Source organism: Trachemys scripta, chromosome 17, assembly GCF_013100865.1.
Source record: "Trachemys scripta elegans isolate TJP31775 chromosome 17, CAS_Tse_1.0, whole genome shotgun sequence".
Taxonomy (NCBI): Eukaryota; Metazoa; Chordata; order Testudines; family Emydidae; genus Trachemys; species Trachemys scripta.
In genome coordinates this window covers 7,946,439-7,971,762 of record NC_048314.1, presented here as the reverse complement: position 1 = coordinate 7,971,762, position 25,324 = coordinate 7,946,439, and the positions used below count along the sequence as shown (strand labels likewise).

Genomic DNA, 25,324 nt, shown 5'->3' with positions numbered 1-25,324 from the left:
AACTGTGAGGAGCAAATTCATTCTTTTGATTGGCAAGTAAAATACTGTTAGAGCTTGTCTATATGCACACCCAGTTTGCAGCCATCTGGGGTGTAAATCTAGCCTGCACAAGCCTGCCATGCATTAAGTATCCATATGGACCCTGCTGCTGCCATGAACTAGAACCTCCCTAGTGCACTTTAATCTACTCCTCTTTTAAACTGGCCTCCAGGTCAATACCTGGAACTTCAGAGGCATATTGAAACCCCTCATAATGCAACTGGTAAACTACACACTAGTACAGGGCGGGAAATGTTCTCCCAGACTCCCTCTGTGATCAGCTTGTGTTCTGAAGTGTCTGTATTTCTCCTCCTGTGTTCTTTACTAGTAAGGGCATATGAATGAAAAGAGGATCTTGGTTTCTTAACAATTCATCTGTGTCTGTTGCTCATTCCTCACTTGATATCAAAATGTTCTGTGAAATCACAGTAGTTGGTTGGGGAAATTATCCTGATGTCAAGTATCAGAGGGGTAGCCGTGTTTGTTGCTTTTTACAGATCCAGACTAAGAGTCCTGTGGCACCTTATAGACTAACAGATGTATTGGAACATAAGCTTTCGTGGGTGAATACCCACTTCGTCAGATGCAGGGGGTATTCACCCACGAAAGCTTATACTTCAATATGTCTGTTAGTCTATAAGGTACCACAGGACTCTTTGTTGCTTTCTACTGATGTCAGAAACAGAAGATAGTGACTTGAGGTACTGAATAAGCAGCAGGAGAAGAGGACCTCTGTAGAAACTTGGAAATTGTTGTCATGTAAATATCTTTAATGAAAAAGGATGAGGGGAGAGAAATACAGAAAACACACAAAGCAGAAGCTGCAGTGATTCTAAAAAAATATGTTTTTCCAGATTTTGGGGGGAAAGATATATATTATCTGGTGAAAAAATGCACTTTCTTAAATGGCTCGATCTCCTGGGATCATTTTTTTCTCAATCAGAGCAGCTTAAAAATATTCAGAGCTGCCAGAAACGTTTGCGATGAGCCAGGAAAGGCTTGCCAATAGGTCACAAACATGGGTCCAGATTCGAACGAGTGGCAGCGGGGACCAAAACACACCTGGGTGAAGTTTCGATGAAATCTAGAACAGCTTGTTAATTGAGGTTGACATTATGGAAAGTTCTTTTCCCCCTAAGTTTTGGGTGAAAGAAAATGAAAATTTCACTTGAAGTTTTAAGTTTGTTCTGACCCAAACTTTAAAAGAAAAAACGGGGGCTGTGAAACCCATGAACCTGTTGTGAAAAGGAACCACAACTACTGAGCTTTAAATGGCTCTAGTTCAGTGCCACATCTACCCTCCTCTCTCCTTTCCTGGAAATTCAGATTCTAAAGAAAAGCTACTTACGAGAAGGCAAATGCCACCAGGGCCCCACTGACCACAATAAAATCCAAGATGTTCCACAGGTCACGGAAATAGGAGCCAGGATGAAGCAGCAGCCCCAGGTCAATCATCTTCAGAGGAAACAAATTAACATGCCACATGTAAAAACACAGGAACCAGCTCCAAATACAGATGTGCAGCAGGGATATGTATTATCTGCAATGAGGTGAACCCCTATATCCTTGATCAAATGATTTCGGTCCCTTCACAAAACCGCCTTCTAAAACATAAGAACAACCATACTGGGTCAGACCAGAGGTCCATCTAAGCCCAGTATCCTGGCTTCTGACAGTGGCCAATGCCAGGTGCCCCAGAGGGAATGAAGAGAACAGGTAACCATCAAGTGATGTTGTCACCCATTCCCAGCTTATGGCAAACAGAGGCTAGGGATATCATCCCTGCCCATCCCGGCTAATAGCCATTGATGGCCCTATCCCCCATCAATTAATCTAGTTCTTTTTTTGAATCCTGTTATAGTCTTGGCCTTCACAACATCCTCTGGCAAGGAGTTGCATTGTGTGAAAAAATACTTCCTTTTGTTTGTTTTAAACTTGTTGCCTATTAATTTCATTAGGTGACCCCTAGTTCTTGTGTTATGAGAAGGAATAAATAACACTTCCTTATTTAATTTCTCCATACCAGTCATGATTTTATAGACCTCTATCATATCCCCTCTTAGTCGTCTCTTTTCCAAGCTGAAAAGTCCCAGTCTCATTAATCTCTCCTCATATGGCAGCCATTCCATGCCCTTAATCATTTTTGTTGCCCTTTTCTGAACCTTTTCCAATTCTAATATATCTTTTTTGAGAAAGGGCAACCACATCTTCATGCAGTATTCAAGATGTGGGTGTACCATGGATTCATATAGAGGCAATATGATATTTTCTGTCTTATTATCTATCCCTTTCTTAACGATTCCCAACATTCTGTTTGCTTTTTTGACTGCCGCAGCACACTGAGTGGATGTTTTCAGAGAACTATCCACAATGACTCCAAGAACTCTTTCTTGAGCGGTAACAGCTAATTTAGACCCCATCATTTTATACGCATAGTTGGGATTATGTTTTCCAATGTGCATTACTTTGCATTTATCAACATTGACTTTCATCTTCCATTTTGTTGCCCAGTCACCCAGTTTTGAGAGATCCTTTTGTAGCTCTTCGCAGTCTGCCTGGGACTTAACTATCTTGAGTAGTTTTGTATCAAAAGTTACACAGTAGTGATGTTTTTGTTTTTGACAGGTTTTCAGTAGGGGAGAGGGAGGTTTGCTTTTGTAATTTAGCGAGAGAAGTTAGTATTTCCGAAGCAGATAATGTTGACTAGAGTCAGGAGTAGTGCAAGCGTAATGCCGGCAGACCCCGGTTGCTGGGATCGAACCGGAGATCTCTGGAGCTTAGTGCATGAACCTCTACTGCATGAGCTAAAAGCCAACTGACTGTTAGCTAAGACTGTAGAGCAGACTCAATCCCTCTCTTTAAGTGGTCTCGGTGTCACTTGATGGGACAGAACACCACACATAGGAGGTGTGTGGGTTACATACTTCCCCTAGCTGAGGAAGCGTGTCCCAAGCTTCAGAATCTTCCCAGTTGAAATCTCGGATGAGCCCTCACTTGTAATGCAGACAGACCCCGGTCGCCGGTGGGCAGGATCAAACCGTGGACCTCTGGAGCTTAGTGCATGAGCCAAAAGCCAAATGGCCCTTAGCTAAACCTGTAGAGCAGGCTCATTAATCTCTACGTGGTCTCGATGCCACTAGATGGGACAGTACACCACACCCAGGAGGCGTGTGGGTTACACAAGCAGATGCTCTGTAAGCTTCCTTATTTTGCCAGTGCACTCCATGATTGTCAATCCCCTTCATTTTCCACTTCCTGGCCTTTTCCTATGCCACATTGTGTGGTATTTTGTTACAATGAACACATATTAGAGAATATGCCGAGAATAGGGCAATTTGGATCCATTCTTGTAATTTGGTCTTCTCTTAAATATACGTTCACCTGTATTGTTTACTTTCTCATTGTTTAATACATAATACTGTAGTGTACTGGTCTTATGCACTTTGCCAACTACACAACATTAAATTAAATAACATCCACAGAGACATCTCTGCTGGAAGTTACTTGGGGGCCAAACTACCTGACTATAATAGGTAGAGAGAGCTGCCCAAGGAAGAACAAACTGTAATAAATTCCTTGTGTTTGGAACCCCATCAGTGGCAATATCCCCCTAAATGCGATTCCCTCCCTTTCTGTTCTTATGTGTGAGATGAAATAGTGAATGTTGACCTTTGAATAATCGTCACTGAGCCTCAGAGTTTACACCTGATTGAGATGAATGGGGCTGTTCGCACTTCTGAGAAGTAGGGTTCCGAGTAGCTGCAGACTCACGCTGACATTTCTGCATCACACTCCTTTCACATTTTTGAGATTTTCTTCATAACCATAACAGCAAGAAACTTTTTTTTTTTTTTTAAGACAAAAGCTGAGATTTTGGAGAACAAGACAGTAGCTACAGAAAGATGCTGGTATGATGTACGGGAGTGTGCCAGCTGTTTCCAAGCCCTGTTCATAATGGGTAGAACTTCTTACCATCAATATTTTCCTACACGCATGAGAAATATCTCATTTTCTACAAGCCCTGTTCATATCTCTTGCTCTGGACACCTGAAAATATACCACAGTGAATCTGAAAAGTTGAATAAATACCCACGGTGATATTCTTACCTTTATCACCATCTCGAAGGTAAAGACACCCGTAAATATATAATCCAGATACTTCAGCGCCTAAGTCAGAAAGAGAAATCTGTATTTAAAGGAGACTAAGCACAGAATCACTGAAATGATCTGCCCAAAAAGAGTGTATGGAAGGCCAATTCCAGCAGTGGCATATTTACCAAGGTGTCATTGCATAACACCCATTTCATGCGATGCTTTCAGGTAGTTTAGACCACAAATTTGAGTTCCCTCCATGGAACCGAAACAGTATTTTTTTACAGAAGAAATCATTGTCCGAACGCTTGTGTGCACGTGTGAGAGATCATCTGTGTGCACATGTACATAGCAGGTTTAAAATAGCAAAGTGAATACACTTTAAATCACAATATTTGAAAATCTTTTCCAAATTTGCTTCCCTGCCAACACCTTTGTACAAATGTGCTTCCCTCTGCAATAGTTGATGATAACATTGCTAATGCCTCTCGAGTGTAAGGAAGAGATATACATCCCCTGGTCTAGAGCAGTGGTTCTCAAACTTTTGTACTGGTGACCCCTTTCAAATAACAAGCCTCTAAGTGCGACCCTCCCTTATAAATTAAAAACATGTTTTTATATATTTAACACCATTATAAATGCTGGATGTAAAGTGGGGTATGGGGTGGACACTGATAGCTTGTGACCTCCTGAGGGGTCCCGACCCCCAGTTTGAGAACCCCTGGTCTAGAGCATAAACCAACCTCTAACTAGCAAGTATTAGGAAGAAACTTTCCCCATAGCTAGTTTATTTCATAGCTGCCTATTTCAGGGTTTCCTGAATCCTTCCCTGAAACCTCTGGAACTGGCCAGATTGGAAACAGGCTATGAGACGAGGTAGTCCCCTTATCTGATCCAATATGGCAATTCCTATGTTCTGAGGAATGCAACTCCTGATTTGTTTTAGGGGTTAGGAAAAGGCAGAATCCTGAACTCAGGCCTCAGTAAGTAAAACACCTGCCAGTTCACACCTATAAATTAGACAATCTTCTTGGTAAACTGCTTTGGATTTTAAGAGTGAAATTTTCAGTCTCAGTCTCTGGTTTTGTTTTACACTTGCAATTGACTGCATCTATTTCGTGTATACAGTTTGTGCAACAAGTCAGGCAGCTGGAGCCTGCTGTATTTGTTGCTAATTTAGGGCCAGATACCTCTGATACCCTTGATAACAGGGCTACTCACGGAGAAAGGTGTTACTGAAGAGCAAGAGTATTTGAATCTGGACCTGTAGGTTAATATAGCTTTCATTCTCAAAAGTCACATGAGATGAGTGGGGAGGTTTGGTAATCATCTTAATTCTAGTGACTAGCTGACACAGCATCTCAGTATCCTGATCTAAATACGGATGATATGGAGTAGATACGTTCCAAGAAACCCAATGGGTACCTATGTGCTAACACAACAGGTGTCCAGCCATCCAATCTGTGACTGCTGTGAGGTTTGTGTGTAGATATCAGGTGCATGCCCATTTGTGTGTGCATTATCATTATTACCTGTTGAAAACTGGGCCCTAAATGTATTTTTCTGTACTTGTTTAAAAACAAAATAGCCATCCGGTGCTGGTCCTAGTGGTTACTGTTGTGCCAAACCATTCAGGAGAAGCCACTCTGACGTCTGGCTTCAGTCTCTTGCTTTCTGTACTACAGATGATGAAAATACCCTGGCAGTGTACTCCACCCTCAGGAGCGTGGAAATGCTTCCCACTGCTCAGCAGTGATCCCTCTGGCTGGTGAAGGCACAGCCTTTCCAGGTTTCCAAGGCAGCTAGCATCAATCGACAGCTAAGACACAGGTTCTCAAAGGTGGATGGGGTTCAAACAGAGGAAAGGGCCAGAGAACCTCAGTGCTTGTAGTAGGGAAATTGACAGACCAGATTGTTGGTATAAATGACTAGCCACTACTTTGGAAGGCCATGCAAGTAAAAAGTTCAATGTTGGCTCTGCAAGAGCGAGACATGAAATCTGGGAGCTGTCATTATGTTAGTGTGAGTCTCACCCTAATTGATACCTATCCGGCCTCAGTGCTAGCCAGATTTGGTGGCTGTTTTCTTCTCTCTGTATTGCACTTGGCTGTCAGGGGTGCAGATCTTACTTCCAGAGGGTCCCAGGTTTGCACTCCCAACCCCAGTGTCACCCACTGATAGCACATGTTGATATCACTGGATGGAACCCCCACACTCTGCACTCTGTGTTGTTCTGCTGTCCACACCTCCTACCAGAGAAGCAAAACAATCATCTTCTGGTTGCCTTGGTCACTACTCACATCATTCCTTGGAGACTCAGCTTGGACAGGGTCTTCGGCAGCCAGGGCAATGCTGCTCAGTGCTATGACGATGAGGATGACCATCTCAAAGTAGCGCATGTTCACAATGTAATGAAACAGGCGTCGGATTCTGAAAGAACAAAGAAATAAAAGAAAGCAGATGGAAGCACTGGCATTGCTACTGTCCCTCTGTGTCTGCACCACAGTGTTGGTGGCTTGGGGGGCGGGTGGGGAGCACGTTTCTTATCAAGAATATCAGCTTTGGGAATTTTATTATGGTTATAGCGGGAACTGGGAGTCATGACTACTGGGCTTTATTCTTTGATCTGCCACCAACTTGCTGCGGGACATTGGGCAAGTCACTTCTCTTCACCTCACTAATCCATCTGTGAGATGGTGATAGCGGTATTAGATATCCCAGGACCATCAAGAACTTTAACTTATTGGGGCAAAATTTTGCAGACCTTACTAAGGGCTAATCTTGATGGGACGCTAGTGTGCCGCTACCCGGGGCATGAAACTGCAGCACGCTACCTTGACGTGCAGCAACTACAGTGCACTAAAAGTTCTGTAGCATGCTTTGCCGTCCTCCTATTTCCAACAGCAGTATGAGAGAGTGCACTATGGGACTTTCAATGAGCCATAGCAGTGTCCATATGGGACACCCCAGCTTGCCATGCACTGACATCCCCTGTATGCATAAGGCTTGACTTGATCCTGTTCAGTTTAGTGGCAAAACTCCCAAAGACTTGAATGATGCAGGGTCAGTACAATAGTACTGTAGTACTTACTCATGCAAGAAATTTCTTTGAATGAAGAATCAGACCTTCAATGTTTGCTATGTGCTTTGAGATCCTCAGATAAACAGTGTTTTATAACTGCAATGTAATGTTTTTATTCTCTCTCTCTCCAGGCATCTCTACCACGCTCTTTAATACAATATTTGAGAGCTGGACAACTAGTTCATAACCAGTAATTTATTTGATAAATTTAACCTCTTTTTATTGTGACTCATATACAAGAAAATTGTGAAACTCTGGTATTTCTATATCATTCAAAACTATTCACAAATTCTTTCAGCAAAAAACTCTTGATTGGCACTCAGTTGCAAATGTTTAATTGCAAATATGCAAAATAATAAATGTGCATGGTGTTGGTTAGTTAATAATAAACTTGGTATTGTTTCTATTCCCAGATTGGATGATGTATGTAACTAACCAACAGCCCTAAATTATGATAGGAGCATATATTTAGCAAATATTTGAGCAGTGGATTTTAAAATTCCCTTTTTGCAAGTATTTACTTTAGTAATTCCTGTTGCTAGATTAGTAATGGAGAGTGAATGTAAAAGGGGCACAAAACAACTGAAGTGAACTTGTTATGAAAAAATACTGAAATAACAGTCATAGAAATGTTTCACAGAGTTCCCCAAGCTCTAGTTATGCATCTTACAATAAGGCAGAACTATTCTGATGTTCAAGGACTCTAAAGAAGTGAAATTACCCACATTTGTAATTTTAACTTACATGCTGAATTTGGATTAATCAAAGAAATAAGTAGTTATTTTGGTTATTTGTCATTCATAACAAGTACTGAGATGCAGAAATATTTGTAAACTATGACTGGGCATGTTATAAATAATTTTCTATGTGCTTTTTTAAAACATTGGTACTTTAAAAACCATCTATTTAAATTAAATTTTTCAAAAATGCTTTGTGCTCTGGGCAATACAACAGAGCTTGGGAAGATAATCATCTAGAAAGAGATACTGTGAAAAAATATCCCACCCTTCAAAAATAGAAAGGAACTGCTTTATGAGATAGAATCAGAGGTGTGAACCTACACCCAACCTTCATCTGTGTAGACCCAGAAAAAACTTGTATTTTCTTCCTCTTCCTTCTCGAGACCTTTGGGTGCTTCTGACCATTTTACTGTGACATTTCATTTCAATCTGTTTGTAGCCCTTCTTACATCGAAAGTAACTTTCTGAATGTAAAGGGGATCAGTAACTCGATGAAATCATCCAATTGACACACACCTAGAGCTAGATTCTGGCCTTTTCAGCTGGGATGTGCGGTGCGGGGTATTAAGGAACAACACGGCAGCGGGAGAGGTCGGGAGGAATTCTGGCTGAGTCTCCAGGGGAGCATATGTTTCACAGACAGCTGCATTACTCTTGCACATCACTCTGTATCTGGCCGATCTCGTCCTTGCTTCTCCCTGTAGCCCCAGCCACAACATTTGCAGGGATCGTGTATGTGCTCCACAATGGGACTGCATTTGGTCCCTTCATGGGAGGCATCTTGTGGCCTCCTCATCTTGCTTACCTTCACAGTGCTGGGCCCCGTATGGCCCTGTATGTTAATGCCTACTTTGCCCATATATGGTCCCATGCAGGGCCGGCTCCAGACACCAGCCTGGCAAGCAGGTGCTTGGGGCGGCCGCTCCGGAGAAGGGCAGCATGTCCAGCTATTCGGTGGCAATTCGGCAGACGGTCCCTCACTCCCGCTCAGAGCGAAGGACCTCCCGCCGAATTGCCGCCACAGGTCGCGATCGCGGCTTTTTTTTTTTTGGGCTGCTTGGGGCGGCCAAAACCCTGGAGCCGGCCCTGGTCCCATGAACTATGTATTACACCGTTGGTTGGTTTTTTTCTTGGGGGGGGTCAGGAGAGGGGGGATTAATAGAGCACAGAGGATACTGGAATATGGGGCTCAAAGCTTTCTGCAAGATGGGGTAACAGAAGAAAAAGGGGGTGTGTTTGGGGAGTTACCTGAAAAAAGGTTGAGAACACCTGTCCTGCTCTAACTGGTCTGTACCAGGCTACAGGCAGCCCATTCTCAGCCCAGGACTTTGTATTCTTTTTGCTACTGCAGCTTAGTAACGTTATCAGGTGTTTCACAACCTAAGACTCAGTCAAGGCAGTCAACCCACAGCTAAGGCAAAGCAGACCAGGCAGCCAAATATCCGAGGCAGAATAATGTTTCAAATCAAGCCAGCCAGGATCCAAGCCCCATCATTCCCACATTTCTTTGTTCCCAGAAAGTTCATCATTCTTTTGTACCATGCTGTGTGCACATCTGATCAAACTCTTCCCTCACACTGACTGTGTATTATCACATTCATCAAAGGAGGTTTTGTTGTATTTGAAGCTACTGGTTAGAACTGGTACAATGTGTTCACAGCATTCTGAGAAACTGAAATCTCCATAGACTTTTCAATCAGCCACCCCAACCCTCCACGAAGCCTTAATGACAGCTGAAGGAACAAACCACAGAAAATGTAGAAGGGGAAATCAGATATTTCTTTCAAAGTAGAGAAGCCCATGCTGACAATGGGAAGAGGACTGAGCCCTCAATTCATTTCCTATAGGCTACTGAACAGCAGTCAGATTGCTAACGGTCTGGGCTCCTTTGTAGCTATAGTTTGTATTGAAAGATACCCTCCATATTTATTTCCAATGTATTCCAACTACACACACACTCATAGTCAGGTCATCTTGGTGAATGTGATTATAGCCCAGAGCTGTGAAAAGCAGATCTAATCAGGGTTTAATCCAGAGAGAAATGATCACAAATAGTGCAAGCAATCCTCGGAGGTGGCAAAGATTCCAAACCTCTGCTCCAGACCCAAGTTACTGCTTGAAATGACTCCCAGCCCGTTATGCTAGAACTCCTACGGCTCATGATGACGTACCTGTCTAGTCCTGCGACACTTGGGAATGACACGGTTCTCTACGTGCAGAGTCAAAGTGCAAAGCTACCCATGAGACACAGATGCTGCAAGCAACAGAAGTGCTATAACCCCAACAGACCCTATATGTTATACTCAGCCTCAGCTCATGAAGAAATACTTGCAATGTCCCAGAAATTCAACTTCTACGGTGATGTGGAGCTACAGGGCTGGCAAGAGGACCATATCCTCCAAGCGAAGGTGTTTGTGGAGCCAGGCTGCATTCGCTGGTCTCAAAAACACTTTCCCTCAGCCCTTTGCTCCTCATAACGCCTCTTCTTCTACTGACATTCCATCCTCCAAAACAGATCTCTGACAAAGGTATGTGCTCTTGGTCAGACTGGAAATTCAGAGGAGCAATCTACAATAGCGAGCTCACAGTCTCCACCCATGGATCACTGAACAAATATTCATTAACTTGACCATCAGAAGCTCAGACTTCTTCTGGGATTTGCCCCGCCCCCCTTTTCCATTGGTAATTTATTACCTCAGGAAAGCCCAACTCAAATGATGCATCTGGTTCGTAGGCCATTCAAAAGCTACGTACTTAGTTTTCCAATGGATTTGACTGAACATAGATCAAGTAAATGTACATTATTTTTCTCTGCATATTCACACACACATGCACAAGACAGAAAACGCACCATGGTGGTAGAAGACTTACGGGTTTGTAGGGCTTAAGATAAACATGGAGCTATAAGGCAGGATTGGCTTAGGCCCATTTTTTGTCAAGTCCTCAATCTCCATATCTTTCTTCTCTTCCGTTTTACTTTCAAATTCAACGTTGTTCACTACAAAGTGAATTGAAGGAAACAGGCATCAAACAGGTCAAAAATGTAAACACATCCCATTCATAAATGTTCTTCAACTGCTGGATATACAGACAAGGCCGCTCGTGTACAGAAAAGCAGCTGTCAAACATGCTGATGAAGTACAATGAACGTACTGTCTGTTGTTAGCATGGCTATTTATTATAGTAGAATATACAGTACAAAGAAATTATTCCTTAACTGCTTCACTGATGAGCAATATTTCAGAAATGACTGGGAAATGCCCCAATGCGGGCAAATCTTAAGTTTTTTTTTTAAAGGGTCTGTCAAGATGGGCATTGAAATTTGATCCCAAACAACCGGCTAGCTCTGGAATCCAGTAGGTGAGGATAGAGAATCAGATAACGAGCCTAACTGGCAGCAGGCTCCTGAATCTTTTGAAGCATGGGATCTGAACCAGCAGCGGGGAGGGATCTGGAAGGCTCCAATAAGCAAGCTGTAGCTATGCCTTGATAATTCTGGGATTGAGAAAAGCCTGAACTTCTCCGTGTTAGGAGTTCCTGAAGTCAGATGCCCAAAACATGACCCAGAGACCCTGTTTGTGCGGCATGCTCTTTTCTTAGCCAAAGAACAGCTGCATACACTGGCCAATCAGGTCACACGTCCAAAAAGACATTCTCTTGTGATGCGTTAGCTGAGATTTTGTGGTTTACCCACCGAACCTATACTTCTTATTCCCCCCCGCCCCGACCAACCGCTATTTCAGCATGAACGAATGACAGATCTCCTAAATCCTTTTCCAAAACATGCGGAGTAAATTCCTTACTAATTCTCAGATCAGATATATGTCAACGTCACAAGGGAAGAAAGAACTAGGGGAGACTGGCTGAAAGAGACGTCAGTATCAGAATGTAGCAGAATTACTAAACATCTCATATGGCCAAGAGAGTAAAGAGGAAGGGTACAAACAGGGGCCTAAGAGGCACAGTCCAGACTGCTTTAAGCCTAATTACATTTCCTGTATTCCAGGCCCAGCTACCAGCACAATTTACAGCAGCTCTAGGGGCTACTCTAAGCTAGGACAACTTGCTCAGAAAAGCTCTCCAGTCATGCTCCCAGAACATCCCCTTCTTCCCCTGCTCCCTCCCGCCAAGCCAGGGAATGGGGAGGGCTGCTCATAAGGTTCTGTGCCACTGGTATTTTCTAGGAGATCGTTCCACACCCCTTTACACAGATGCAGAAGGGAAGAGACTTGGAGCCTGATGATACAAATCAGACACTACAAAGAAAAAGCTGTATTTAGAGTCAAAACGGAAGCAGCCTTCTCATCTTCTTCAGAAAGGGGCCTTGTACCGGTCGTATCCAGGATATAAGCTCAAAAAGGACAAATAACGATCCACCAATTTCTCATTCATCTGAGTCATAATGAAAGAGCTTAGACATGGCACGCCAGCCCTCGTTAATTAGAGCATACTTCGAGTGACAAGCTTTAATCAAACTCTGCTCGCTGTCCCTTCCCTAGCACTCACTTTGGATAAAGGAAAAGCTTTTGGAGTGCCCGGCTGACAGCTGCCCCACAGTAAAGTGACCATCGCTCTGGGGTGACAGGCTGTTTGGTTTCAATAGTCTTGATAGTGATGTATTGGCTGATGTGCTACATGGGGCTTGTCCTAGTCACTTTGAGGGGAGAACCAGTCTACTGGTATTAATAACACACTGTAGTGCTCAGATGTTCTCAAAGTGCTTCACAAACATTTCATGAATTAAAGGCTCACAAGCATCTCCCTCTCTTTCATTTGGGGACACTGAGGCAGTAGGGTTTAAAGGGCTTGATTTCCACAAGCGCTGAGCACTCACTGACTTCAGCTGGAGTTGTGGGGGCTCAGCTCTTCTGAAGAATCAGGTCCCAAGGGACTTGCCCAAGAGCAACACACCAAGTCAGTGTCAGGGCTTGTCTACGCAGCGTGGCAATGCGCACCGCACCAGAGGGGTGGGATTTCAAAAAAGCTCCGCACCCAACGTGCAGAGCTGTTTTTGAAAATCTGGCCCATGGTCCCCAACTTCCATTGAGACCGGCAGGTTGTCCAAGGCACTCACTTGGTATGACAGTGGTCTCCCCTGGAGGCGCGGTGATGGTGACGGGGATGTTCACAGTGGTGGTTTTGTCCAGTGGTGGCTGAGTCATCCGTGTCACATTCTTCTCGTTGTCAGCATCTTCTGGCTGCTCAGGTACTTTCTGCAGGTAGGTGCTGGGCAGGGTATGAACTGGGACGACGCTCACGCCACCGCCGGCCTCTATCTCACACTGAGTTTCCCTGAGATAGAACAGCAGAGATTATAAACCTCTTTAAGACCAAAGCAGGGAGAAAACCCATGCCCTGCCGCCAGGCCACCACAGGATATGCCTGTCAGATCTTCTCAGCTAAGCCAGGTCAGTCTCTACATGGAAGATCTCTGGGGAAAACTCACACGTCAGTGATTCAGTAAAGCTACGTCCACCTTGCAGCCTAGAGGTGTGATTCCCCTGTTCACGTACACATACTCGAGCTAACACAGGTATCAATAGCAATATAGCTGCAGCAGTATGGGTACTGAGCTGTGCCGAATACAAACCCACCTGAAACGAGTGGGTACGTACTCATACTAGCACCGGCTCAACGAGAGCTGCCGCAAGTACGTGTAGGCGAGCAGGGAATCACACACCGAACTCCGAGTGCAGACGGAGCCGTAGTGACTCTTTCTCCTCTGAGTCCGACTGAACCAGCATCCAAGCATGAGGTTGTTATTATGATGTATTATTGTATTACTTCGGCGCCTGCTAGTCAGAGACATGGACCGGGGCCCCATTGTGCTAGCTGCTGTACAAATGATGTTCGGAGGCTTTGGGCGGCTGGCGGTGCCGTTTGCGTTAATGAGACATAAAACTGAGGTCCCAGCTATGCGCAGTAAGGATCCAACCGGGCACTTTTGCAACAGTAAGCAAATTAGCCTCTCTGTATTGGCCGGATTGCAAATGAGGACATGCCATTCCATCTCCCTGCAGTTTCATTTCAATCTGGTGTGCTTCACTTCCTGACCTAAGCTGTTGTGGAAAGTTGCACTTTGCTGGTAACTAGCTGCTGAGTTCCACTTTAGAAGTGGCTACATTTCAGCAATGAGCAAAGCGGGTATGGCTGATCTATAACATTTGTAAAGTGCTTTGGGATCCAGTTGGAAGGTGCACTATATAGACATCATCATGTCAATTCCACTCTGTTACCAGGATTCACAGGTGAACTATGCCCACTCCAATGATTCCCAACTTAATTTGTTTCCATTTAGATTAGCAGCGCCATAAAGGCAATTTTGTACTCTTTCCTCATTTCTTTATTAAATATTCTAAATGATTCATGGTGATTAAGTTTTCTATTAATTCTAATAAGAATGAAAGATAACAGAATAGAATGGTTTGTGTACTCTCCTGCAGCCCTTAGATAACAGCAATGCACTAAATGCAGTTGCCATTATGTGCACACGTATCGTCTTGGACATAATGGACTCATCCTTTTCCCCACTGAGGTCTATGGGAGGTTTGTAATTGACTTCAGTAGGAGTAAGACTGGGCTGTTGAAGATATTTTTAATGAGAGAAAATTAGCCAGGGCACTTAAGTTTTCCAGCACTTTAACTGCTGGCTGAATAATGCCCAGAAAGGGACTGGGGTTTAATGTGTCACTTCTAATACAGCAGCCCTCCCTTAGTAAGGCGCTGCGAAAGCAACAGCAAGTAGGAGCCCAGTTGCTAGTGCGAGACGTGAACGTACAACCTTCTAGCCCATACATGGAGCGCATCTCACGGAGTCACGCGGATTGATTAGTTAAGTGCTGTAAATGACTCTCGGGTGTATTCTCAGATTTCAGGCACTGTTCAAAAATCTTTAACCTGTCACAGAAATTGAGCCTCAAGGGGACGCTGGGCACCCAAAATCTATATTTGCCTCATGATACGGTTACAATCAAATACATTCACTCGGGGCAAGAAGTGACTTCAAGCCTTAGCCAGTCTATGGAGTTTCCACCTTTTCCCCATAAGTGTCGCCTTACATTGTTAAGTAGTACAACAAAAGAGACATTTTGGCTCAGGATGGTTCCTGGATTACTCCCAAATGGTTCAAACACAGGAAGAAAGAACAGCCTAAAGAGATCATTAACGGTGAAACTGTAGCTGCCGCATCTGTGCAGAAATCAATCCCTGCAGAGATTTCGACTGCACAAGCTCACCAAGATTGGGCTCCAAGAACTCTAAAGGGCTGGAGCATGTTTATGTGAGATGCTGTAATAGCTTGAGAGAGGTGTGAGTGGCCAGTTGATCAATTACATATGTTCTTAAAAGCCCCTAAGTGCTTATTAGTGGAATCCCCATTTTAAGGTGCCTGTGAACACCTACTGAGGAATCAGCGTGTGATGGAATCAGGGTAGTAAATGGCTATTGTGCTTAGCCTAAGACACTCTGAGACATATTCAGCTTCAAATAAAATTCATTTACAAACTACAACAGAAATTTACATGCACAAAACTGTCAAGGATCTGACAACAGCGTAAATACCCTGGGACATGAAAGCTGTCTGGATACTGCAGACACAGAAGGCAAGATTTTGATCATCCATACACTGGTATACATCTGAAGTTTTCACAGAAAGGGCTTCATGGGGATTACTCTGGATTTGTAGCACACTGTAACTGAGACCAGGGAGCCAGATTCTCCTGCTCTCATCTGCAGCTGTGTAGTGGGAGGGGAGGAAACAGTCTTTCAAAAGGGCCAGACAAAATTTCAGTCCCTCTCTGCTACACTGGGGGTGCACGGTGACCAAGAAAAGATTGGGAAATAGACCCCTCCACTATGTACAGTCCCCAATGCACACTGGGGAACTCCAGGAGACACCCCCACCTTACTACAGGCACAAAATGGCTGAGAATATGGCCCACTGAATATGCACGCCCTCCTGTGCTGTGCTGGCTGCCTGGAAACCAAGCAGCGTTCTATGGGTTAAGCATAACAACGGTCCATCCTGCAAGGGACGTGTTCCATTTTCATCATTCACTAAAAAGGGATTTCTCCCCACTGCTCCCCACTCACCATTTAAGAGCAATCATTTTGCAATGCCATAATGAAGCATCTCGCCTTCTGATGTCAAAGTGCTCTACAAGCATTCACTAACGTAACCTCCTAACTCCCCCTGTGGCAGGTCAGTGTTACAATAGTCATTGTACAGATGAGAAAATAAAAGATCCCTCCTGTTCTCAGCCGATTGTGGCACACGATAGTTTAGCCTTCTGAGGGCTGCAATGCTTTGGTCTACTGTTGGTTGCTGGATTTAGTGTGTGGGTTCCGGGTGGCCTGTGGCGAGCAGGAGGTCAGACTAGATCAGAGGTTCTCAAACTGGGGGGCGGGCTCCCCTGGGGGGTGCGGAATGTGTTCTGGGGGTGTGTGAGAAGCTTTAGGAAAAAAATGTACTGTGCACGTTTTACTCACAGCAATGAATAACGAGCAAAGCTGATTCCTCCAGACATAGCGGGTCCTCAGGTGGCGCTGTGCATCTGACTCTAGAGGCGCTGTGCATTTCGATGGATTTCTGTGACGCTCGCCCAGCATTCTACAAAGCTGTTGCCATCTGTACGTTAATCCGTTTGCTACGAGGCGGTGCGCACGCATGCACCACACTCACAGGTTTGCTTTTGCGCTTATTACACTGGATCGTTGGCTCTGTTCAAATCAGGGCCTTACTGTTCTTAATATTTAGGGAGAGTCACACGTTGATTTGTTTTTACTGGTCTATGTACTTGTATGGCGGGGAGCGGGGCACAAACGACCACAGACACAAAGAAGGGGGACGCAATCGAATACGTTTGAGAACCACGGGACTAGATGATCTGGTGGTCCCGTCTGGCCTTAAACTCCACGATTCTGTGAAAGTACGGGACATGCAATTATGCACTAAGCCTCTTGGGGGCGTAGCACACAGAGACACAGCCCGCAGGGTAGGAGGCTATCGTGGCCAGACCAGATGTCTTTTTAAAAAATAGGCTCCAACTCAACCACAAGTCACGCACTTCACTGCGGGAATTACTGGGTGAAATTCGATGGCCTGTGATATGCAGGAGGCCTAGCTGGCTAGTTCCTTCTGGCCTTACAACCTACAACTCTATCTAGGGTTACCATACGTCCTCTTTTTCCCGGACATGTCCGGCTTTTCGGCACTCAAACCCCCGTCCGGGGGGAATTGCCAAAAAGCCGAACATGTCCGGGAAAATGGCGGCTCTGCTCCTCCCCGAATCTTCGGCTCTGTTTAAGAGCCCGGCTGCCCGAGCGCTACCGGCTTCGGGCAGCCCCCGTGCCTCCGGACCCTGCGCCGCCGGAGCCCGGGAGGGGAAGTGCCCGGCTGGGGGCACAGGGTCCGGAGGCATAGGGGCTGCCCAAAGCCCGAGCGCTACCGGCTTCACGGTTTGCCAGGCAGCCTCCAGACCCTGCGTCCCCGGCTGGGCGCTTCCCCTCCCGGGCTCCAGCTGCGCTGGGGAAGCGCCGGCCGGGGGCGCAGGGTCTGGGGGCTGCCCGGCAAACCGTGAAGCCAGTAGCACTGGGGCAACCCTTTCCCCGTGGCTGGGAGTGGGAGGGAGGAGGGGCGGAGTTAGGGCAGGGAAGGGGCAGAGTTGAGGCGGGGCTAGGGGTGGGGAAATGGGTGGGGCCAGGGCCCGTGGAGGGTCCTCTTTTTTTATTTATTAGATATGGTAACCCTAATTTGCACCCTTCTGATCCTCGGCTGTTTGGGGAGTCTGGGTGACCTCAACAGGACTTAGGCAGCCCTAGGGGTTACCAATTTAAGCAAAGGAGAAACAGAACACTTTTATTCCAAAATCAGACCGCCCACACGCAGACTTGCACCAATATAACATCAGGTACGAATTAAACACCATTTCATTATTGTGATGCCCGTTAGTGCACAGAGCAGCCCTGGGACAGAATGGGTTACCAGGCTTAAGGCCTAATTCTCCACCACCTTGAAACAGCTTCAGCCTTTTACAACTCTGCAAAGTGCATGCAAACATTACCAATCAGAACAGCTTTGTTGAACCCTTTGCACAGGTGTAAAAGACTGCGTAAGGCACAGAAGAATCAGACCCTCCCAGAGAACTTTGCACTGCAATCAGGAGGTGTATGTCTACCCATCTCCTAACTGCAGTGTAGACACACCCTGGGTCTGAGAAGCAAGGAGGCACTGATGTCATAAACCGTAACATGGCAAACATACGGGCTGGTTCCCTTCTCACGGACACAGACGCAAGTCAGGAGTAACTCCACTGAATTCAATGGCGCTACAGCCCATTGGCGTGCCACTGAACCGAGAGCAGAATCAGGCCCATAGCGTTTGCATGCGTGTAATTTCACTTGTAAACAGATTCACCTCCAATGCTGTCAATTAGCTCTACAACCTTGAAAATACAGCCTAGCTGGGCCCAGAGTGGAGGGGAGCTTATGGCAGGGCAGTGACAGTTGTGTTGTGTAGAAGTTAGCAAACCTATCTCCACTGAGAAGGGCAAAACCCTAGTATCGAGACACTTTTCACAGGCTCCAAAGTGCAGTGCCATTGGGGACTTATTTTGCCCCGTGCAGACCATGTGACATTCTAGAATGATGTATTCAACCCTAAATATTAATACAAGGGCAGCCAAGGCAACTAGACACCCCAACAGGCCCCCAGACTACGTCTTACAACACTGTCATTACAATGCCGTAGGCCATCAGAGAGACAGAGTGGATGTATACGCATTATTAAGGAACAGCTTGGCATTTTCACAGGCTGGGTCCGTGAGACGCACAGGGCATGGAACCTGTGCTGGTTTCTGACAATGACTTTCACTCAGCAGTCCGCTTTCTGCTCCACCCCGGACATTTCGCCATGAGGAAAGGTGGGAAATCAGTTGGGAAGAGGTGACAAAATTGCTTAGATTGCAAGGCCTTTGGGGCAGGGGCCATCTTTTTGTCCATGTTTGTACAGCACCTAGCACCCGGGGGTCCTGCTCCATGACTAGGGCGCCTACATGCTGCAGTAACACAAATGATAAATAAGAACAGTAACAATACTCTGCTAAGTAAATACTACAGTATGATACAATCGTAGTCCAACACACTGTTAAAAGCAACGGGGCTCAATTCATTCTGCTGGCGCAACCATGAACACGTCTGCCATGCTGGGAAGCATGCCAGGAGCAGGGGCCCAATCGGGCAACTCTTCATCAACCCTCACTCTGCCAGAGGCACTAGACAGGGAAAGGCTTAGGCCAGGCCAGAGACATCCTAGCTCAACACCACTTCAAGGCAGCATTTACCAGAGGAGCTCTGACCAAATTGTAAAGTTGTCCTTTAGGGGGAACAGCCCCTCTTCACATGGGGAGGGGGTGGCTCTGTCCTCTTGCCCCTGTGGGGGTTCGGAGCCCACAGTGCTATTGAGAATGACTGGCGAATACTGCAGTGAGTCCCCCACAGCTGACATACTGACAAGGTCTGTGTGTGCAGTGCTGACTTACCTGGGTTGATGGTTCTTAAGATCTTTCTCCCCAGCCTCTCCTTCCTTCTCCCCATTCTCCTTCTCCACCGACTCATACGTCGACAGAGCTCTGTGCCGGATCTTGTATCGTCTGTGGGGCTCTTCCCCATTCTCTCCTTTCGAGCCGGGATCACCTTCCCGGTTCCCTGACCTTGACCCTCCTCGGTGACGTGAACGCCGCTCGCTTCTGGCACCGTTGGCTGCCCCATTGCCTTCCTTTGCTTGTCTCTCCGCTGAGTGCCGGTGAGGCCGGTGCCGCCGGTACTCCTTCTCAGCCCCTTCCTCCACGGAGCCTCGACGATGATGCCTTTTACCCCCTTCCTGGCTTCTGTTGCGCTCGCTTTTTCCTTCCTTGCTGCCCCCCTCTGCCTCTTTGCTGCGGCTTCTGTGCTGCCTGTGCCGTTCCTCCTTATTGTTCGTGCCAGACTCCCCGTTCTCATCCTTGGCCACGTCGCTCTTCTCCTGCTCTCCCATCTTGTCTTTATCCCGATGCCGGTGGTGCTTCCGTGGCACTTCTGCATTGTCAGCAGAGGTGGCCTTGGCCTGCTCTGTCTCCTGAACGTCCACTGGGCTTAGCTTACCGACGTTGTTCCGCCCTTCGGTCCTCGGCTCTACCACCAGAGGCCGATCCAAATGGGTCTTCATGTCTGGCCGGATGTGGAGGGTGGTAGCATAGCGCACCCGCTCCTCCGGATCGAGCTCATTGTACAGCGCCTCGCAGCTGGCCCGGAAATTGTGCATCCGGATCTGGCTGGTCCTCTGTTCCCAAACGGACTTGGATTTGGAGGAGTTCTGCTGTTTGCTGCAGAACAGAGGAGAAAAATAATAAGGAGATAGTCAGCATCAGGTCTGGCTCCACTTCTCCAAAAGAAATTTTAAACGAAAATGTAAATTTCTAGCCGAGACAGGGAATTGTAGGGTTGAGCCAAAGAAAACATAGGGATGAAGATAGAATGACTAGTGGAAAACACATGAGCAGATAAAGCTAGTGGGGTCACCAGAGTGCTAGTGACATCCCCACGCACAACTGGTACTATAAGAAAGGGCTGTTTTGAGTTCTAAAACATGGCCATCCCATGGTCTAGGGGTGTGTACAATTGGCACAATGAAAGCCACTTCTCCTGAAAACCGTTGTAACTCTCCAAATCCCGCCAAATCATCCACTGACCCCTTCCCTAACCAACAGTCTATCCCTGATCACCAGGACAAGCCTGGGAGAATGACTGAACCTCTCATAGTGCAGGGGTCGGCAACCTTTCAGAAGTGGTGTGCCGAGTCTACATTTATTCACTCTAATTTAAGGTTTCGTGTGCCAGTCATACATTTTAACGGTTTTAGAAGGTCTCTTTCAATAAGTCTATAATATATAACTAAACTATTTTGTATGTAGAGTAAATCAGGTTTTTAAAATGTTTAAGAAGCTTCATTTAAAATTAAATTAAAATGCAGAGCCCCCTGGACCGGTGGCCAGGACCCGGGCAGCGTGAGTGCCACTGAAAATCAGCTCGCGTGCCGCCTTCGGCATGCATGCCATAGGTTGCTTACCCCTGTCATAGTGCAACCTGAAGCTCAATAGATTTTGGATGGTGGGGAACAGAGGCAGGAAGTGGAACCCACAGTCAAGGAGCCCTCACCCAGAATGCCCTGTCCCCAGCCCCCTCACATTTCAACAAAAAAGGTGGTCATTTGAGCAACCCTAGACAATCTGAACTGTCCCATTAGCGCTTGGGGGGAGAGGCAGCCTCTGATATATCCAAAATTCAAGGCACACGCCAGTCATTACCAAAGTGGCATTGATCTCAGCTGCTACGGGAACATGTCTGGCAAAGGTGCACGTGAGACACATACAGCTAGTCTGCACCCCGTCACAAGAGGATCTGGAGGGTGATACAACACAGATGGGATGAGGACTTCTTTATAACCACATAACAGCAGCAACCGCAGCCTTGCCAATAAGGACATGCCGATAAGTACTCTGCCTAACTAATGAGGCAAGGAGACGATGTACTCCTGTTGGCCTCTTTTCTTTAAACCGGAAATTCTAAAGATTTGGGATCCAATTCTGCTCTCATTTGCACCAGTGTAAAACCAGAGTAAGCCCACTGGATTCAAGGGAATTATTCTGGATTTTACACTGACTTAAATGAGAACAGAACTGGCCCTTGGTTCCTTCACAAAAATCCCCTTGCCAAGAAAGGAAATGCTCTCTTCCCTCTCAGACCCCGATCTGCAGCTCTACGGTGTAATCTCAGTTGGGACTTCCCTAGTCAGTCACTGCAGGAAGATGAACCCCTGCAGTGGGACAGGAGATCTCCGAGGCTGACTGACCGCCTTGGGAGAGGCTGTGGAGATGGGAAACCAGAACTGTTTTCTTGACATTCATTCGGGTCTGCTCCAGTGACAGAACAAACCAGAGTGTGAGTTTATGTGCTCTGACTCAGACTGGCAGTGTCTGTCACCATTCTCAGGCCCTACGGGAAGCAGCGTTCAGACGGAGTTATGTCATGCCACAGGAGATGTCGGAAAAGGTTTGCATCTCAGACATCTGCCATGTTTTACTGAGCATGGTGTCGGCCAGTTTTACTAAAAGAGGCAAAAACGTATGTAAATATTCACTTGGAGGGGATGAGGACAGTCAGGCAGACGAATCTGATTTGACCACAAAATCAGAACGAACACAGCTGATCGCTCAGTTCAAAGCTGAAGGCTTCTCTTTTCTTGGAAGGAGTTTTCTGTAGGGTGAGCACAATTTAAGCCAGTGGCCTACCAGCTTAGTGGATCATTTAAAGTACTGCGTGCTCTCAAAAGGAACTAGAAAGGGAGGCATGGAGAGCCCTCCTACTCTTTCCTGTAACTGACAACCCCGAGTGTCTGCCCAAAGATACCCAACTGGCCGCACCCTGCCTCCTTACATGGGCTGGCTGACATGGAAATTTGAGAAGCAAGTGTGGGATACTCGGTATGGCTCATACACCTGCATTGCTCTCTCAATTCACAGCTATATAACTGCAGCCTCTACAAAAGTAGTTGCATCCTTGGGCAATTCTCACCTGAGGGGCTGGCAATTTTAAAATCAGGACATGCCACCTTCAGGCAGAAGCTTCCCGGGAAAGAGACAGCACCAGAGCATCTCCTGACTGTCTTGGGATGGATCCACCAGCGTGGGGGCTGCAACCAATAGTCTGGGGTCCCCAGGACAGCGGGGATGGCTTTAGAGTGACCAGATGTCCCCATTTCATAGAGACAGTCCTGATTTTTGGGTCTTTTTCTTATATAGGCTCCTATTACCCCCCCCCCCACCTGTCCCGATTTTTCACACTTGCTGTCTGGTCACTCTAGATGGCTTGTTCTGCCGTGTGCTTGGTCTAGAGATCCTAGAGTTTTGCGGAAGCCCACAAACAAGGTCGTGCTAAGGAGCGAATCTGTCCTGTGATGCTCAAGCTCAGGGAAAGCAGCAAGAAAGCTTGAACATGATTCGGTGCGTTTCTATGCACTGAGTGTCATTTACTGTGTGCACGCAGCACGATGTTGCTGAGCTGATACCGTTCATTCGATTTTAAAGCCCTTGGGGCAAGGACGATTTTTTCTTCAGTGTCTTGTACAGCACAGAGCATGCTGTCAGCACTAAAATAACACATCGTAATAATGTGTTAATTGAGGGCTGGGTGACAGCCCTAACGCTGATTGATGTGTTCTATCTATCCACAGAACAGAAATAGCTCGGGCAGCAGCACCATGCCCTCCCACACACACCGCCCTTCCAGTGCGCTGCCATCCTGACTCGGCGGGACCATCTCCAGAGGGGAGTTCTGTCTTTGAGACCCTCGCAGCCCATGGCCAGTAAAGCGGACAATCAATGCGACTGTGGTTGTTAGTTGTGATGTAACCTCTCCAACGGCACTTGGATTGAGTCCCCCAAATGTATTCCACACAAATTCCTAAAGCACTCACAGCATGGAGAGGGGTGCCAGGTAAAAACCTAGACAGACTGAGAGTCATCATCAAGTAGAGATGTCTGATTCCTACCAACCTAGGCTGGATTTGAATCGGTGAATGGCTGTGCCATTGAGTGGTATGACTTCCTGCCCATGTGGCTTATGAAACTTTGAGAACATGCATACGGCCCAGGGCCGGCTCTAGGCACCAGCCAACCAAGCACGTGCTTGGGGCGGCACCTCAGAAGGGGCGGTCGAGGGGTTTTTCTTGTTGTGTTTTGTTTTTTTGTTTCAGCCGGGCAGCATGGGGGTGTTTCGGCGGCGCGGCGCTGGGGGGGGGGGCGGGGGTTTGGCCAGCCCGGCGCTCTAGGGGGTTGGGGCGGCCTGGCGCGGCAAGGCACTGGGCGGGGGAGCGGGGGTTTGGGTGGCCCGGCACAGCGCTTGGAGGGGCGGGGGTTTGGGCGGCCTGGCGTGGCGAGGCACTGGGTGGGGGGCGGGGGTTTGGGTGGCCCGGCGCGGTGCAGGGCGGGGATTTGGCCAGCCCGGCGTGGTGCTCCAGGGGGGCGGGGGTTTGGGCGGCCTGGTGTGGCGAGGCGCTGGGGGGGGGAGGTTGGGTGGCCTGGCCCGGCACAGGGCAGGGGTTTGGGCGGCCCGGCACTCCGGGGATTTGGGTGGCCCAGCGCGGCGCTGGGGGGGGTTGGGTGGCGCAGCGCTCTGGGGGCTTGGGCGGCATGGCGCTGGGGAGGGGGAACGGGGGTTTGGGCGGCCTGGGCCGGCCCGGCCTGGAGCGGCGCTGGGGTTGGGCGGCGCGGCGCTGGTGGGGAGGGGTCGGCGGCGCGGCCCTGGGGGGCAGGCGGTTACGGTGGGGCAGCGCTCTTCTTTTTTGCCTGGGGCAGCAAAAAAGTTAGAGCCGACCCTGATACGGCCCTCTGAGATCTCAGAGGCTTTCTTTATGGCTCCTACCCAGTTAGAGCCCCTATATGGTGGTGTTTGCAGTAGGTTTTGAGATCTTCCCCTTGTGTAAGTTGCAGGTCAGTGACCTACTAGTGCAGGAAGCAGTTGCTCTGGAAATGGCAGCGTGATTTGTTTTTTAGTTGTTTTTCACATGTATTAAGAACACAAGACAGTCATTTAAAAAAATGCAATCATCTCAGAGTTGCAAGGTGTTCCATTGTCTTTGGACTATGGACAACTGAGAGCTGAAGCTGCTGCTAAGAACACACACCATTGGGAACCTGTAGGAGCATAGTAATTTGCATATTAATGAAGTCTATTTTGCAAAATTTGCTTCCTTAACAGGGACAGCAAAATTACAGACTCGCCAAACTTTTCAGAATCTATAAATACTGAGGTCACACCATTGACACTGACAGTTAGCAAAGGGTGACACCCCCACAAAAAATGCATTGCCAGCCACTAGCGTTTGTTACTAACAAGCCAAAGAGCAAGAGAATTAGTTAGCAGTGAGGTTTGGAAGTAATGGTTACATTTATTTTATGGAACGAAATGGAAAAAAAATGAAGATAAGCATAGACGCTCTCTGCGAAGTTTGAAGCATGCCCTCCGTTAATCATCACACCCAAACTAGTCAAGAACATCAGGAGCAAGGGATGGTGCATATTTGGGTCCTGGCTGGGAAATGGGAATAAAGAAATAGAATAGTTCGGTCCCTCCAGGAACAGTATTTCGAGCTTTTCAGAGCAAAAGCTCGAGCAGCTAGGGGAATTATGTCCTCTGCTTGTCCAGTTCAATGCATCTGATTCTTCTCACGGTAACTGAAATACAGACACATTTGAGTGCCGCTTCTCTGATGTTGTATTTCTTCAGAGGAAGGCTTTTGAACTTATTCACCAGACTTATTTATGGCACAATAGCAGTC

At 46.9% G+C, this 25,324-nt stretch overlaps 1 protein-coding gene across 20 annotated transcripts in view; it reads right to left on the bottom strand.

The window, feature by feature from the left end:
• CACNA1B (calcium voltage-gated channel subunit alpha1 B) overlaps positions 1–25,324 on the bottom strand; it is a 504,183-nt gene that overhangs the window by 105,783 nt on the left and 373,076 nt on the right. For all 20 annotated transcript variants that reach the window (XM_034793506.1, XM_034793514.1, XM_034793505.1 and 17 more), the window contains 6 exons: positions 19,491–20,312; positions 13,028–13,245; positions 10,825–10,951; positions 6,432–6,561; positions 4,147–4,206; positions 1,388–1,494 (listed from right to left, as the gene is read on the bottom strand). In XM_034793506.1, coding sequence (XP_034649397.1) covers positions 1,388–1,494; positions 4,147–4,206; positions 6,432–6,561; positions 10,825–10,951; positions 13,028–13,245; positions 19,491–20,312 — 1,464 coding nt within the window. The remainder of the gene's footprint in view (positions 1–1,387; positions 1,495–4,146; positions 4,207–6,431; positions 6,562–10,824; positions 10,952–13,027; positions 13,246–19,490; positions 20,313–25,324) is intronic.